The sequence below is a fragment of the Myotis brandtii genome, unplaced genomic scaffold (genome assembly GCF_000412655.1).
Source record: "Myotis brandtii unplaced genomic scaffold, ASM41265v1 scaffold914, whole genome shotgun sequence".
Lineage (NCBI taxonomy): Eukaryota > Metazoa > Chordata > Mammalia > Chiroptera > Vespertilionidae > Myotis > Myotis brandtii.
This window is the reverse complement of record NW_005371764.1, coordinates 85148-99983: the sequence shown is the minus strand read 5'-3', so window position 1 is coordinate 99983 and position 14836 is coordinate 85148. Positions and strand designations below refer to the sequence as shown.

General features: G+C 38.4%; 1 protein-coding gene across 7 annotated transcripts in view; it reads right to left on the bottom strand.

The window, feature by feature from the left end:
• NRP1 (neuropilin 1) overlaps window positions 1-14836 on the bottom strand; it is a 196639-nt gene that overhangs the window by 103403 nt on the left and 78400 nt on the right. For all 7 annotated transcript variants that reach the window (XM_005885510.2, XM_005885513.2, XM_005885511.2 and 4 more), the window contains 3 exons: window positions 12229-12456; window positions 5912-6067; window positions 3499-3665 (listed from right to left, as the gene is read on the bottom strand). In XM_005885510.2, coding sequence (XP_005885572.1) covers window positions 3499-3665; window positions 5912-6067; window positions 12229-12456 — 551 coding nt within the window. The remainder of the gene's footprint in view (window positions 1-3498; window positions 3666-5911; window positions 6068-12228; window positions 12457-14836) is intronic.

Sequence of the window (14836 nt, the reverse complement as noted above, 5' to 3'; positions counted from 1 at the left end):
GGGTGGCGCTGCAACCTCCCCATCGACCCTGCCTTGAGTGTGACAGGGGGCGGTGCCCCAACCCCCCAATCGGCCCTACCCTGAGCGTGACTGAGGGTGGCATCGCAACCTCCCAATCCGCCCTGCTCTGTGCATGACAGGGGGTGGCGCCCCAACTCCCCAGTCAGCCCTGCTCTGAGCCCGACCAGGGGCTGCACCTAGGGATTGGGCCTGCCCTCTGCCACCGGGGAGCAGGCCTAAGCCAGCAGGTCGTTATCTCCCGAGGGGTCCCAGACTGCAAGAGGGCACAGGCCGGGCTGAGGAACCCCCCCTCCCCCCCAAGTGCACAAATTTTTGTGCACCGGGCCTCTTGTTAAATTAATAATAAGATAAGCAGCTCTAGGACACAGAACAGAATGAAATACTTTGAAAAAAAATAGGAGAATTTCACGTTGTGATTTAACTCTGCCATTGACCATAAAGAGGTTTTAGTTGCTCAGGATATGAGTAGCCTTTTGAGCAGGATATGACCATGTGCAGACCTCTGAGTTGAGACTTCCCTTCGTGCTCCTTCTCACTAAGCTGCCTCTTGTTTTTAAGCTTTCTGGCAGACAACAGATCTCACAGGAAGCACCATTGTGAATGTTCATGTGGATGGTTAATGGTGCATTGTTTTTTTTTTTTTTTATGTCACTCAGTAATTTCCCAGAGAAAACAATGGGAACCTAAGAGTGTTCCTATCTTGAAGGAAAGTCATCTTCCAATATTGTTTTATTAATTTAACACATGCAAGTGTTTGTCCTTGTTGCTACAGTAACATGTTTGTAGGGTATATTTGATGCAAAATGTGGAAAAGCTGAAAAAAAAAAAAAAATACCATCTGCATATTGATGTGATGGGGTAAGTGACTCTTGCCCCTCAGTCCAATGATGCTGTATTTGGGTAATTTGTAAAGCATTTAGCTAATAAAAACAAGGAGCTAACCACCTCCAGGTAGTTTCTGAAAAGCTGGAAACACATGAAATTATTCGTAATTAGGTGTTGGGTGGATGTTAGGCACTCCCACCATGTATACAGACACAACTAACATGTAAATGAGCCCACTAAGCTCCCCAAGAAGAAAAGGCTCATTTTACCTCAAGGTGAGCAGACTCTAAGCTTTTCTGACATTCATCTTATAGAGAGGGCTGAGGAGCTAGGGCCCTGCATGCCAGGCTTAGAAGCAGTTAGCACCCAAGTCATCTTGGTGTGAGCCTTCCCAGAGGGAGGAAAGTCTAAGGGGAGGTAAGTGATTGAATTTCTAGGGGTGGCAATGAATGATAAAGATGCAGCACACTGTGTAAAGAAGCAGGTGTTGGGGTCCCACAGACCCTGGTTGCCAAACTCAGTCACTAACTGTGACCTAGGGCATTTACTAATTTTTTCGAACCTCAGTGTTTTAAAATGAGGATAATTGTACCTCTTCCACAGGATTGCTCAGAGAATTAAAATTATGTCAGGGATTCAGCGAGGTCAGGCCGCATAGTAAGTACGCAATAAATGGTAACTATTTTATGAATGGCACAATTGTCAACTATTTCTAGCTCTCTTCCTGTTAGCACATGTTGAATTGCTGCCTCTCAGACGTTTACTGTGGCTGTGGGATTTGCTTTGGCAAAAAAAAAAAAGTGGGTGGAAGTGCTTTTTTTGAGGGAATTAAAGAGCCAGCATGTTCTACCACACTCTCTTTCTCCCTCTGCCTTGGTGACAGGCAACATTTCAGATGACGGCTGCTCCCCCTCCTTGTGGGCCCTGGTTGAGAAAATGTGGAGCAGCCCTTCAGCGAATGAGAGATGGAAAGTAGCACAAGAAAGAAATAAACCTTCTTGTTTTGGTTACTTTGCTTTTCCTGAACATGCTTTGATAGAAAGAGTTGGAACATTTGAGATATTTTTTTCTTCTAGGGCAATCTCAAATTGTGTCTAACTCCTGAGAATGATGTAAATCCTGTCCTGTTGAAAATTACTTTGCAGGACCTATTTTGTTTCCGTGTTTCTACTGACTTGCCTTGCACAGAAGAATTGCTGCAGTTGCAATTTCAGGCCTCTTGCAAGACCACTTCCCCTAAATTATTGAGCGCTTTCCACATTACCAAGAATGGGACTGCATTACCATGCAAACACGCTTAGCACTGCAAAATGTAAGCTTTCCTCTAGAGGCACATCTGTCAATCACACACAATTGCTTGTTGGTTTGGGAATGTGGAAAAACAAGTTAAAGTTACCAAGAGCTTTTTTGACATAGGCAAATTCATTTCATTTCTGACTTAATATAGAACTGGATTCAGTAGTCTCAAGGTAAAAGTCTCATCTTTTCTCACCCTTTAGATATTTCTCAGCATTAGTTCAGTCTCCTGTAAGAGGTTAGGATGAGTTTGTCTCCTATAATAGGCCATTTCACATTAAATTTTTGTTAAACTAATATTGACCTTTCCAAAGTAAAACAAAATCTGGCATTTTGTTCTCAAAAGACTGAAGCAGCAGTAGATGTTGAAAATAGAGGGTTAATAACCTTGGTTTTTTTTTCTTACTGAGAAACTCTCCCTCTGGGAATTAGTCATTTTTATATATCTAGCAATGAATGCAAGGTGCTGCCTACTCTCCTCAAAAGGGAGCCTGGATCCTTCAGCAATTCACTTTGTATAATTTCCCACAGGTTAACCCACTCAGCCAGATATGTGTGTTTCATTTTACAATGGGTGAAAAAGTCAAGAATGTGAGCTTTGTCTGGGAGTATCCAGATATCAAGGTTGGGCAAGTTGAGGACTGGATATGGTGTTAGGATCAAGACCAGAGATGAGTGAGGGGTGGGGATACTACTGACGGGAGGAGGGTTTGTGGGGAATATAAGGGTTATGGGAGAGAAGGGAATGCCAGAGCAAAGTGAGGAAAGCAGAAACAATTTCACTAATGAGAATATGAATATGTGCATTTCATACATGGATGTGTAAACATAATCCACAGAGACCAGTGCCCTCAAATAAACCACCTGTGCTATATTACCCTACATGGAAAAGTGAACCTCAATCTGCTTCTTCCCTTTGTCTACCTGAACAAATAAATTAAAAACCCTATACTTGGGAACAAGTATTTCACTCAAGTCTACAAGTAGGTTTAATATATTTCATCCAGGAAATAAACATCTGTTGAAGTAGGAAGCATATTAATAAAAAATGTGTAGTTTTGGGGAAAAATCAGATCTTTCAGTGTTACCAAAGTGAGACATCTTTGCTTAAATTCTGTGAAGAGTCCTATGTAAGTATTTGAGAAGATGCATGGCTTTTGAGAGATGTCATCAGGGCTTGCTTTTTTTTTTTTTTTTGATGGTGTGCCTCGTGACATGGTTCCACAGTGACTTAGTGCCCATTAGCCTTCTCTTCTCATCTGAAGGCACTTGTCAGGCATTGCGTTTTTTCAACAATCTTTCTAAATGACCAAAATCATCTTCAACCCTAAATGTGCCAGGTCTTAAGCGACCTACCTGTATCCACTCTCTGTAGGAATCTTCTCCAGGAGTCCATCCATTCTCAGGGTAATTCAGGCGGGAGCGTTCTGAAGACCAGTTGGTGCTATACTGGGAAGAAGCTGTGATTTGGTCAGAATGAATCTCTCCCGATTCCATGCCCAGAGCTTCCATACATTTGAAATCTGAAAGGAGGAAAAAAATGGCCCAAAGTCATCAAAACAGGGCACCTGTGTTTCTTCTTCTTTTTAATCTGACAGACTAAAAATTTCATATTGTGTTCAAACAAAGTTTTACAAAAGATGACAGTAAAGAACTTATTAGAAGCTAGGACTCATATATGCATTTTCGTGGCAATAATTTCTGTTTCTGTTTTGTTTGCCCATTTATTTTGTTTTATAGATTCTACATATAAGTGGAGTCACACGGTGTTTGTCTTTCTCTGTCTGATTTATTTCACTTAGTATAATACCTTCTAGGTCCATCCATTTTGTCATCAATGGTAAGATTTCATTCTTGTTATGGCTGAATAATATTACATTTTTCACATGTTCTCTTTGATTTATCTATTGATGGACACTCAGGTTCATGGAAATAATTTTTTTTTAATCCTCACCTGAGGATATATATTCCTTTTTTTTTTTAGAAAAAGAGAGAGTAAGGGGGAGAGAGAGAGAGAAACATCGATGTGAGAGAGAAGAGAGAGAAACATAGATTGGTTGCCTCCTATATGCACCATGTCTGGGGATCAAAACCAAAATGTGCCCTGACCCAGAATCGAACCCACAACCTTTTGGTGTGTGGGATAACAGTCCAACCAACTGAGCCACCCAGCCAGACCATGGCAATAATCACTTAAAGCAACAATATGATGACCTCATAGTGATTAAATATTTTTCCAACTGGACCAAGGTTGACAGGAATACTATTAGAAATTGGTAGGAAATGATGGAAATTCCGATTTCTTTTCAAAGTTGAATGTATGTAGACATGTCACATGGGCACACACCAAAAATTGTGTTTCAATAAAATTTTACTATTGAATTATTTCTTACAGTATTTAATAAAAGTGAAAAAATTCTATGTCCATTTACAATCCATAGTCAGTGGACACTAGTCCTTAACTCTGTCTTTCAGAATCCTTGCAATTGGCACCCATGCCACCTCTTCTGCATCTTTTAGTTCTCATGCTACCTGCTCCTGGCCTAGTCATGATTATTAAAATCACCAGTTTATTTTATTAAAACACAAAAGTATCTGTCAGGGGTAAATGCAGTATCATATGATCCCAAAGGGCACAACAGTTTAAGAGTTTTAGAGCATAAAATAATGCTAACAATGATGACCATGTATTCCACTAGGTCTCATACACTAAGTGAAAAAATAAAATATGAAATTGATATGACATATGATATTGGAAAATGAATCATTAATTTTAGGAAAATGTGAATCTAAGGCACTAAAGTGAAAAAGGCTTTAAAAATGGACCATCCAGAAAATCTCAACTAACCAAAATTTTACATTTTTTGAATTTTCTATCACAATAGGTAAGGTTTTAAGGCATAAAAGGTTTTCATTCACTGGTTTTATACTTTTAAGGTTAGGTTTGTTATTTGTAATATAAAAATATTTATAGCACAAAAATACATGGATTAATTAATCAATTAAATTTCTTGGAATTTAATTGGCCTTTTTATTTTCCATTAAGATCTGGTATAAAAGGTCTCCAAACACCTAGTCTTCTCCTTATCTTACTTTACAACCCAAAAGCTAGAACTGATGAAACAATTTATTCATTGTTCTTCATTATTTTTCCCCCCATTGGGCCCTTAAAAGCTGGAAAACACATAAACTTTGAGGAAGGGCAGAGTTATTTGAGTATTTTAATAAGATATAAACAGATATTCCTTTTCCTTTCTTTTATGCAAAGTTGTAACAGAAATTACATGCTTCTTTTACATGAATATCCACTTTCATTCACTTAAGAAAGAACAACATAACGGTTTCCGCAGACCAAACCATGGCACACCATCCATTCTATATGGCTGCCCTGTCAATGAACTCCACAGATTCATCCTTATCATCCATGATGCATGCTTGTCCTTTTAGGAATCTCAGCCCAATACATATTTGAAGATGTCAGGTAGGTGGCCTGGCATATTTCATTGTTTCAAAGCAGTTTTTCGATTTCCCACTTTCTCCCATAATTTCAGAGGCTTATAAGCAACCACCTCATGTATAATTTTATTAAGAAAGCACACCAGATAATTCTTCCTATTGATATTCGTAAAACCCACTTAAAAGAGAAAAATAAACACTTGGCAATCCAATTCAAGAAACATTTCTTTATTGTTTCTTGCTACCCCTGGTGTGTGAGGAAGAATAACAAGGAGTATTTCCCACAGGCTTTGCAAGGTGAATGAACACTGACCTTCAGAGAGGCTGCTCTGCAGGACGCTGTAGTTTGCTGAGAAGCCTTCTTTTGCTATCGCACTGTCAGTATAAAAAACCATCGATAGAATGCCAGATGAGGAACGAACACGACCTGGTGTTTTCTGTCCACAGTAACGTCCAATGTGAGGGCCAACTGGAAAGGGAGAAATGCAGAAAACATTAAAATATATTTTCTTCTAAAGCAGATGCAAGAACCCCCATTTGCAAACATGGGTTTCAGTGGAACCCAGTGTTTTCCTACTCAAAGCATCTTCCCTGGCTAATTGCTTTGCATTGAACATATCCAATCAGGTTTGTGGAGAGAATTTCCAAGTGTACTCAGAAGAGCAGTAACAGATATCACCACATTCCCTGGGAAGCAAGTTGTGTTCAGTAACAGAATCAAAATGCTTTCTTCACTTTCAAAGAACGAGATTTGGGCTGTTAAGTGGAACCTTGGAATTCATCTCCAGGACCAATTTGATGCTGTGGTGAACAAGGTCTCTTAGAGTTGCCTGTCCTCACTGCCCTGCCCTAGAAGGAGATCCTAAGGAAGGCCTATGTCCTGAGATCCTGGCTGGAACCAGGGCAATACTCAGGGTCTGATCCAACACTGTGTAACCCTGATTTCTTTCCTCATTCTATATTTTAATCCTGGAGCCCTATTATGACAAATATCAGTGACTTTGATAAAGGATCCTGTCCAACTCAGAACTTAATCTGAAGACTAATTTACAATTGTGACAATTTAAAAATTTAGAAACTGTAGATACCAATCATTTATGCAAAATAGCAAGTTGTATTCAAAATGAAAGGAAAATACATCTTTCTGACTTCGGTCCTAGTTTTTTCCCTGACTGTGTTGCACTGGTGTCCAGCGGCCAAGAGCCGGTCCCAGCAGCTATTTGACTGTGTGCACCAGGAAGAAAGTAGTCCCTGAGGCAGTCAAGTTTGGGAATGCTGATTGATTTGTGATAAAGTTAAATTGCTATTTGGCTTACACTGGCCACACCCTTGTTGAAGTGCTTTTAGACAAATCTTGGCAATTAATAATTATAAATTGTCTTATGGATGGTGCAGGGCCATCTGGGTTTGGAGAATCTTTCCATTTCCCTGTCCAGATCAATAGCAAGACAAAAAAAAGTATCATTTTCTCTAGGTTTTTTCTTTGCACATATGGTAAAAACGTACCAGATGGTTTGGACTTAGAAAGACAATCTGACGTGGACCATTTTACCCTCCAAGAAACCCATGATTTTGTGCATTTCAACTAAAAGTTATTGCTTTGTTCAAGAAAATACAGTAGGTGGACCTATCCCTGGCAGGATAAGCCTTCAACAGGGAAGAGGTGTTCCAAGGCCTGTATGTGCAGCTTGGACGCAGAAGGCTGTGGACGAGGGCTCAGAGAAACTCCAAGTGTGACTGAAAAAGCGAACCCCACAGAAGTGATCAGCCTGGAGTCCCACATATCAGCTGAGTTCTTAGGTTGGCAACTAATCTGAGAACCCTTCTTTTTAGAGTGTTCAGATTCTTGGCTAACAGGTTTTTAGTTCTTAGCCAATACTCTTAAAAAGAGAACAAAAAACACAAAGAAAAAGAAAAACAAAACCTAATCCTACGTAGTTTACATATTTGAGTTAGTACAAAAAGGTTATTTCATGCATTCAAAGCAATTGATTTGACAGAATTCAAAGAGAACAGACTATCAGCTGCCAGAGGGGAGAGGATGGAGGGCTGGGTGAGAAGGGTGAAGGGATTAAGCAAAGAAAAAAAAAAAAGAAAGACTCATGTGGACATAGACAACAGTATGGTGATTTCTAGAGGGAAGCGGGGTGGAGGAGATAGATGAGAGTAAAGAGGGGATAAATGGTGATGGAAGGAGACTTGACTTGGGTTGGTAAACACACAATATAATATACAGATGATGTGTTGTAGAATTGTATGCCTGAAACCTGTATAATTTTATTAACCAATCTCATCCCAATAAGTTCAATAAAGAACACACCAAGAGTTTTCTGTCTATCGTAATCCCTCACTCATCAGCAAGCAAACATTGTGTGTATGTTTATATTGCTTTATTATGAAGGAAACAAGAAGGCTGACCCATTTAAGGGAATTGATAAAGATTATCTAAAATGCATCACATGGTCATAGGCAGTGGCTTTGCATTAAGGAAGAACATTTTGTTACATTCCAAGTTGGCAGAAGAGAACATTTCAGAAGATGAAACTTTTGCTGTCTTTTGTTTGTTTGTTTGTTTTTCTAGCTTTAATCCTGGCCTCAGATTCTTCTGTAAGTGCTAGTACTTTGCCAGATTTTCCTCATTCCGAATGTGGCCCTACCACAATCCAACACTTTTTTCCTTTAGTATGGAGTGTAAAGTTGCCCATAACATATGCATAAAAATATCTAGCTAGAGTATAAACTCAAATATTTTCTTTCCTTAAAAAGAATCCCATTTCTGGTCTTCAATCTTAATGGGAGGCTTAAAGTCCATTCATCCTCCCTCATTTAAATTCCATTATTGTGGTTTCATCACTTTCTTTTTCTTTTGTTTGTGGGCAAACTTTTACAGCCTTAATCGTTGGGGTCCTTCTCTGATCACCATGGTCACTGACCTTAGCAAGAATATAGGGCACAAGGGAAGTTGTAGTCACCCCCTTCAGCTCTGGTTGCTGATCCTCCCCCACCACTGTCACCCAGTTCCTCTGGAGAGGGTGGGGGCAGGGGGAGTCTTTTTGAAGGAGCAAACAGAAGAGAACTTGTCTACTGCAGACTCATAATTTAGAGTCTCCATGACTCACTGGTTTATAATGTGTATGGCATGCTGTGTAAATCTGCCTTCTGTCCTTTAGAACATTGCCCCAGACAGCAGAATACAACTCTCTACAGGAACCCTCAAGATATGAGAGTGAAAGGCTTTTTCGACTATAATACAAAGAAGTATTGAATTTTCCTGAACAACAGTGAGACCTTAGCCTAGCAAACTAATGCAATATTGATCTGAGGGAGAGTGGGTAAAGTACTCTTGTCCGTCTCAGGTTTGTGTGCATTTGTGTATTTACATGAACACAGAGACTAGATTTCCTTCTCCCATTCTTTTGGACTCAACACCAAGGAGAAGAAAATTGTCACAAAAACAGAAGTATCATTCAAAAATTGAATTGTTGAAGAATTTAAGCGAGCAATATGGACTAAGCTAACTCTTGAGGGAGAGTAGAACTGCTACAATTCCTAAAATCATTGATATCTTCTCAGGTGTGAAACCAGTATAGTACTTGTATAGTTTAAAAGATATACCTGGAACTGGAAATGGTAGTACCTCATTCTTTGTATTTTCCCATTAATCTCTCCAATAATTACCACCCTACTTCAGAGTCAGACACTTTGGCTTTTTTCTACCTTTTTACTTTTTTAAAAAAAGGACAATGATCTAATCTAAAGAGGTCATTTTAAAATGAGGTATTTTGAATGAATGAATGAATAAATAAATAAATAATGGAATCATTTCAGAAATGTGCAAGATAGGCTATGTATATTAGTCTTACAATAATGAACCTTTTGGTGGAGAATATCTGGACTTTGCAACTTTTCCCCAGAAAAACACTTGCATTTATATTTTGGAATGTTTATATTTATGTGATTTATATTTTATATTTATAGTTTAGAAGGTTAATTTTAATTTAAAGGTAAATTTTTAAAAACAGAACTCAATTTAGCTTTTATGAAAGGTATTCCTAAACTCATCAATAATGCTTAGGATATAGGTAACAAGGATAGTCCCAGCTTCTCCCCCCATCCCCAGAAGGGGGCTGACTTCATCTGCATCCATGTGGTGTGAGTTAAGCATTCATACTTGGTTCCATGATTCAGCACAAGCATTTGTGGCATCAACCAGGCAGCATGCTTAGCTATATGTTTAAACTTCCTCAATTACTTCAGAGTTGCTACTTGTGAATCCACAGAGCTTCAGAGAGCATGATAGATGGAGATATGTGGTTCACAACATGCATGCCTTGGATTTCCAGTTTTGGAGTGAACTGCTTTTCTTCAAAGTCTATTTGAATCAATGGGTAGCTTTGAATTACTTAGTCATCTAATTTAATGTTTGTGATAAAATGCAACATAAAAATCACTTGGTGGTTAAAAGCCTTCAGCGCCTTCTGGTTGTTATTTTTGGAAAGAATATCAAAGACTAAAAGCAATTTTGCTGGCAGAGAAACTGTATGTATTGAACTACTATGAAAAAATGTTTCTAGTGCCACTGACAGAAACTCAGGAGAGCACGCAGTCTCTCATTTTGGCTAAGAGAGTGAGCTGCTACGTTGGCATAAGATGGACAAGGCCAGGTAAACATTAACAAATATACAAACACATTTTTTTCCATTCCAAAGCCAATTTTCTCTGGGATCAAGTCAAACTCACCATAGTTCAAAACATGGGTGAATTGCAAGGCTAACAACTCTCATTGTTAATTGTTCTTCCATTCAACTCAGTGATTTTCCAAAGCCAGAAAATTACTACTTTGAAAAACCCTTGACACTAATAACAATGTGCTTCTTTCTGAAATATTCTAAATAAGGTGGTTGATTAAACCTCTTTTTCACATGTTAATTTAAATGTAAGTTCTAGAAAGGAAGGCTGCAAATTTGGGTTGTGAACAAATGAACCCTTTATTAAATGTTCCAACTATTATTACAATACTATTAGAATATTGTTTTCCTAATTATTGGATTGAATACTTGGAAATCAATCAGTACTCTGTTTGGGAAAATCTCATTACTTAATGAAGGAGTTTCCTTAAGATCATCATAACCCTATTTATATGGTAAAAGACTAAAAAAACAGCTAAACTAATGTTAACTTATCCATGTATTCCAATGACAATATAAGCTTTCTTTAAACCCAGTTTTTCTCCTTTACTGTCTAGGAACAGGAACATAACTAAATTAAATTACACTGATAATTTAATGTCATTTCAAAGTCAAAGGCAATTTCTTTTACATTATACTTGTTCTCCATCTATAATTTATTTAAATACTGTTTCCTCCAAATTGATAATATCATAAAATAATATTTTATAGATGGTTATATATGTCTAACTGCATGATTTGTAAGAACTTCCAAACTGCCCTTTCTGATTTGTATAGTGTATTCTCTAGAAAAAATATTAATATTAAACCAGACTAAACACAAGACAAGCTATGCCATGCAATGCAGCTGCAGCAAATTATTTGATGTTCTCTCCCGCTGTTCAGAATTTGGGTGTGTATTTTTGCCATTCTTCTTCTAATGCACAAGGGTTTAAATGGAAAACTTTCCTTTAGGTGTCCACAGGGCTACCTCTCTGACCTCCCTCAAATCTTAGCTCAAATATCACTTTCTGTAGAAGACCTAGTCTGACCATCCTATTTAAAAATTATTCCACACATCCCTCTCCCCTAACACTAGCACTTTTCATACCTTCATACTGCTCTATTTTTCTTTCTTTCACTTTTTTCTTGTTTATAGAACTTCTCACCTTCTAACATTCCATACATATAATTCATTTATTTGTACTATGCCTTGTTTATTGTTTCATTCCCGCCCCCCCCCCGCCCCAAATCTAAGCTCCACAAGGATAGTCATCTTTGATGGTTTTATTTACCAAGTGGCTAGAATAGTGCCTGGGACAGGGCAGGTGCTCAATCAAAAAAGTGTATAATGAATTTAGATGATAGGAACAATGAATATGAAGAATGTATTGAGGTGATTCAAGTTGCCAAAGATAAAAATTCACTAGAAGTGGGCAAGGTCTGTCTAAATTAGAAATGTCCAAACATTCTCATTCCTCTTCTAAATTTTTCAGTAGCATAATGGATGCTTATTTCACCCCTAAACTTTTACTAGGTATTTAACTTCTCTTAGGCTCAGCATTGGTAAAATGAGTGGTTTGATTTAATTTATCTCTTAAGATATTCTCCTCTAACAGCCTATGAATTAATGACCAGTAGACAGGCCAATAAAATGAACAAAATACTTTAGTCAGGAAAACTATATATTGGTTTTTAATTATATCACAAAAAAGTATGAGGTTTTGCATGATCATTCAGGGTCTCAGTTTCCTTATCTACAAAATGAAGGAGTTGAACTAATTACTAAGGCTGTTTGAGCTCAAAGCTGCTCTGCATAGAATTATTGATTTCCTTCCTCCTTCTGAGCTATTTTTAAAAAATGATGCATGTATCATGACGTGTGTCAAAGGATCCCATTACTCCCCCCCCCCCCCGGCCCCCCCGGTCTTTCCCTTTTGGGGATTCTTCTTTCCCTTCTTACCATCAGGGAATCCATCCCAGATTTCTAGCCGGTCATAGCGACAGAACATGCCCCCAGGAGGATTTGAGTCAAGCTCTAGGTCAAAGCTTTCAAATTCCAGGATAATCTCTGACATCTTTGGTGCGAAGATAATATAAGTGCATTCAAGGCTGTTGGGATATTTTTCAGGGAATCCAGGGGATTTTATCACTCCACTAGGGCTTGTGTAGTTCTGGGAACACTCAGGACCTATGAACAAAAGAGAAAAAGGAGCAAAGTGAAAATCCCTTTAAATGACTTCATTAAGAAATAACCTGGGCAAAGACCACATATCTTTCTAATAAAAGCCGATCTTTGCAATCACTGTCCAAATCACTCAGCCTTTTCATAGTACTACTAGGTATGAAAAGTCAAGTTCAGATTTATTGTCTTCACCTTAGTTTTCCATTTGTGTGGAGCAATTAAAAAACTTCTGCTGTTTAGAGAGAAAAAAATGACAAATATAAAATCACATGGGAACAATGAATGAGTAAGTACAGAAATCTCTTGACAGAGTCCTAGAGAAATAATTATAGCCCCTTCAAGCTTAAATCCTTAAATCTTGAGACTGACAGCCCTTTATTGGTGAAATGGAACATTTACAAAGGCGAGAGGGAGAATTCAATGGAGAGAGTTTGGGTTTCAGATTCCTACACCAGTGACTCAGTAACTTTGCCAGATGTGACCTCTACCTTTTTGACAAACTAACTGTGAAAGGTAATTCGTACATGTACCCAGGGTGAGTGACTCATTCTGAGCGGTGTTGACACAGGTGTGCTGGTAAAGTGTGGCTGCTAGTGAGGGCGCCATAACTGTGATTACAGGCCATGCTGCTAGAAGTCACCTAATATCAAGGTTGATATCCTAACCTTCCCCACAGTATCAGAGACAGTACTGTCTGCCATTCTAAAATTATATATATGAGTGTAATGTATATATTTTTAATGTGTGATTTTAATGGCTATTCATTGATCAATACTTTACAAATTATGGTGATTTGTAATTTAAATTGATCAAGCATATTCAGACATATATTAAGCTGACCTTATGACTACACAAATGACACAATTTCAATTCATGGCATCCAGCACTAAATAGGGTGGTCTTAAAAATGTATACACATACTTTGAATAATTATAAAGGCAGTGTTCACTAAAATGCATTTCATTTTCAAAATTGAGCTATCAGCTATTAAAGTGTGTATACATTTTGGGAGACTATGATATTGGGAATCCCTTTAGAATTTTATTTCCAAGATGTAGGAACAGTGACCCTGGAGACCTCCAACCTCCTCCCTGGGGCAAACAATATGTTGGCTAGGTCCTTGTAAGGCAAAGCAAAAGCAGGGTTTAATGCCGGTACTGATATTTCCTCCTTCTTAGATAAAACTATCCAGGTGAGATTAAGATAAGTGAGAGAGAGAAAAAAATGACAGAAATAAGGGCATACTTTAAAAATAAAATATATTTCAATGCTTTCACTGTGTCCTTGTCCTGTCAGATACGTTTGGAAGCTAGCTCAGGTTTTCTAAAGTATTTGACAAAAGCTGGGAAAATTCCATGTGGTGATGGAAGAGAACTTGATTGAGCACCAGAAGGTCTGAGTTCCAGTCCTGCCTTTTTACCACAAATCTGCTGTATAGCTTCAGTGGTCTCCTAACCTTTCTGTTCCTCAGAATCTGTGCATTGCAAATGGGAGGTAGACTTTGGGATTTGAAAAAATAAAATCCCTTTAAACTTAAAAGATTCTATAATTTCCTACTTCCTCCATCATACATATTTGTTTTAATATTTTCCTTATTCACAATTGCCTAAATTTGCCACAGTTGAGCAAATACATCCCCAGAAAGGAGGTGGCAGGAGTGGGTTAAGGAATTCTGCAGTGAGTATACAAGCAAGGAACAGGAGGGAGAGCGAGCAGCACCCTATGCCTAGGAGCAAATGAGCTGCTGATACAAGGTGCATGCCCAGCACTGGAGCCAGTGAACACCATGCTTCTGACATTATCTGTAAAACTGAGAGTACTCTGTGTAGCTATAAGAGTGACATTTCATTGTTAATGGCAATAAAAATGGATAATAATAATAGCTAAGATACTCTCTTTGGAATAATTATTAAATATAGAAACTTTTAATCAAATGACTTACACAGAGACTCATCCCCCTCTTAGTAAATGCGTCCCTCTCCTGCACTGAGACCCATAGAAAAAGACTATAGCTTTTTCCCTGCTTTGGGCCTGGATGGCCCAGGCCAAGGGAAGGAAGGGAAGAGTGATACGTGGGTTGGCTTGGATTTCCCACAGAAATTTCTTTAGGTGAATGGGAATGATTTTAGGGCTGGTGGCTGAAGGTTTCAGCACCTGGGAAGAGATGTAGAAGGGAAATGGGGGGTACCTGGGGAGAGACATTGGGTTCCAGGATGGTTCTAGGAGGCATAGTGAGGGGGACAATGTCTTCTTGAATTTTTCAGCAATAACAATGTAGTTGGGAAAGGAAACATGCATGCATGAAGAAATTTGAAAATATTCTTTTTAGAAATTTGAAAATATTAAGAAAAAACATAAGTGAAACATTTGTGTGCATATGAATACA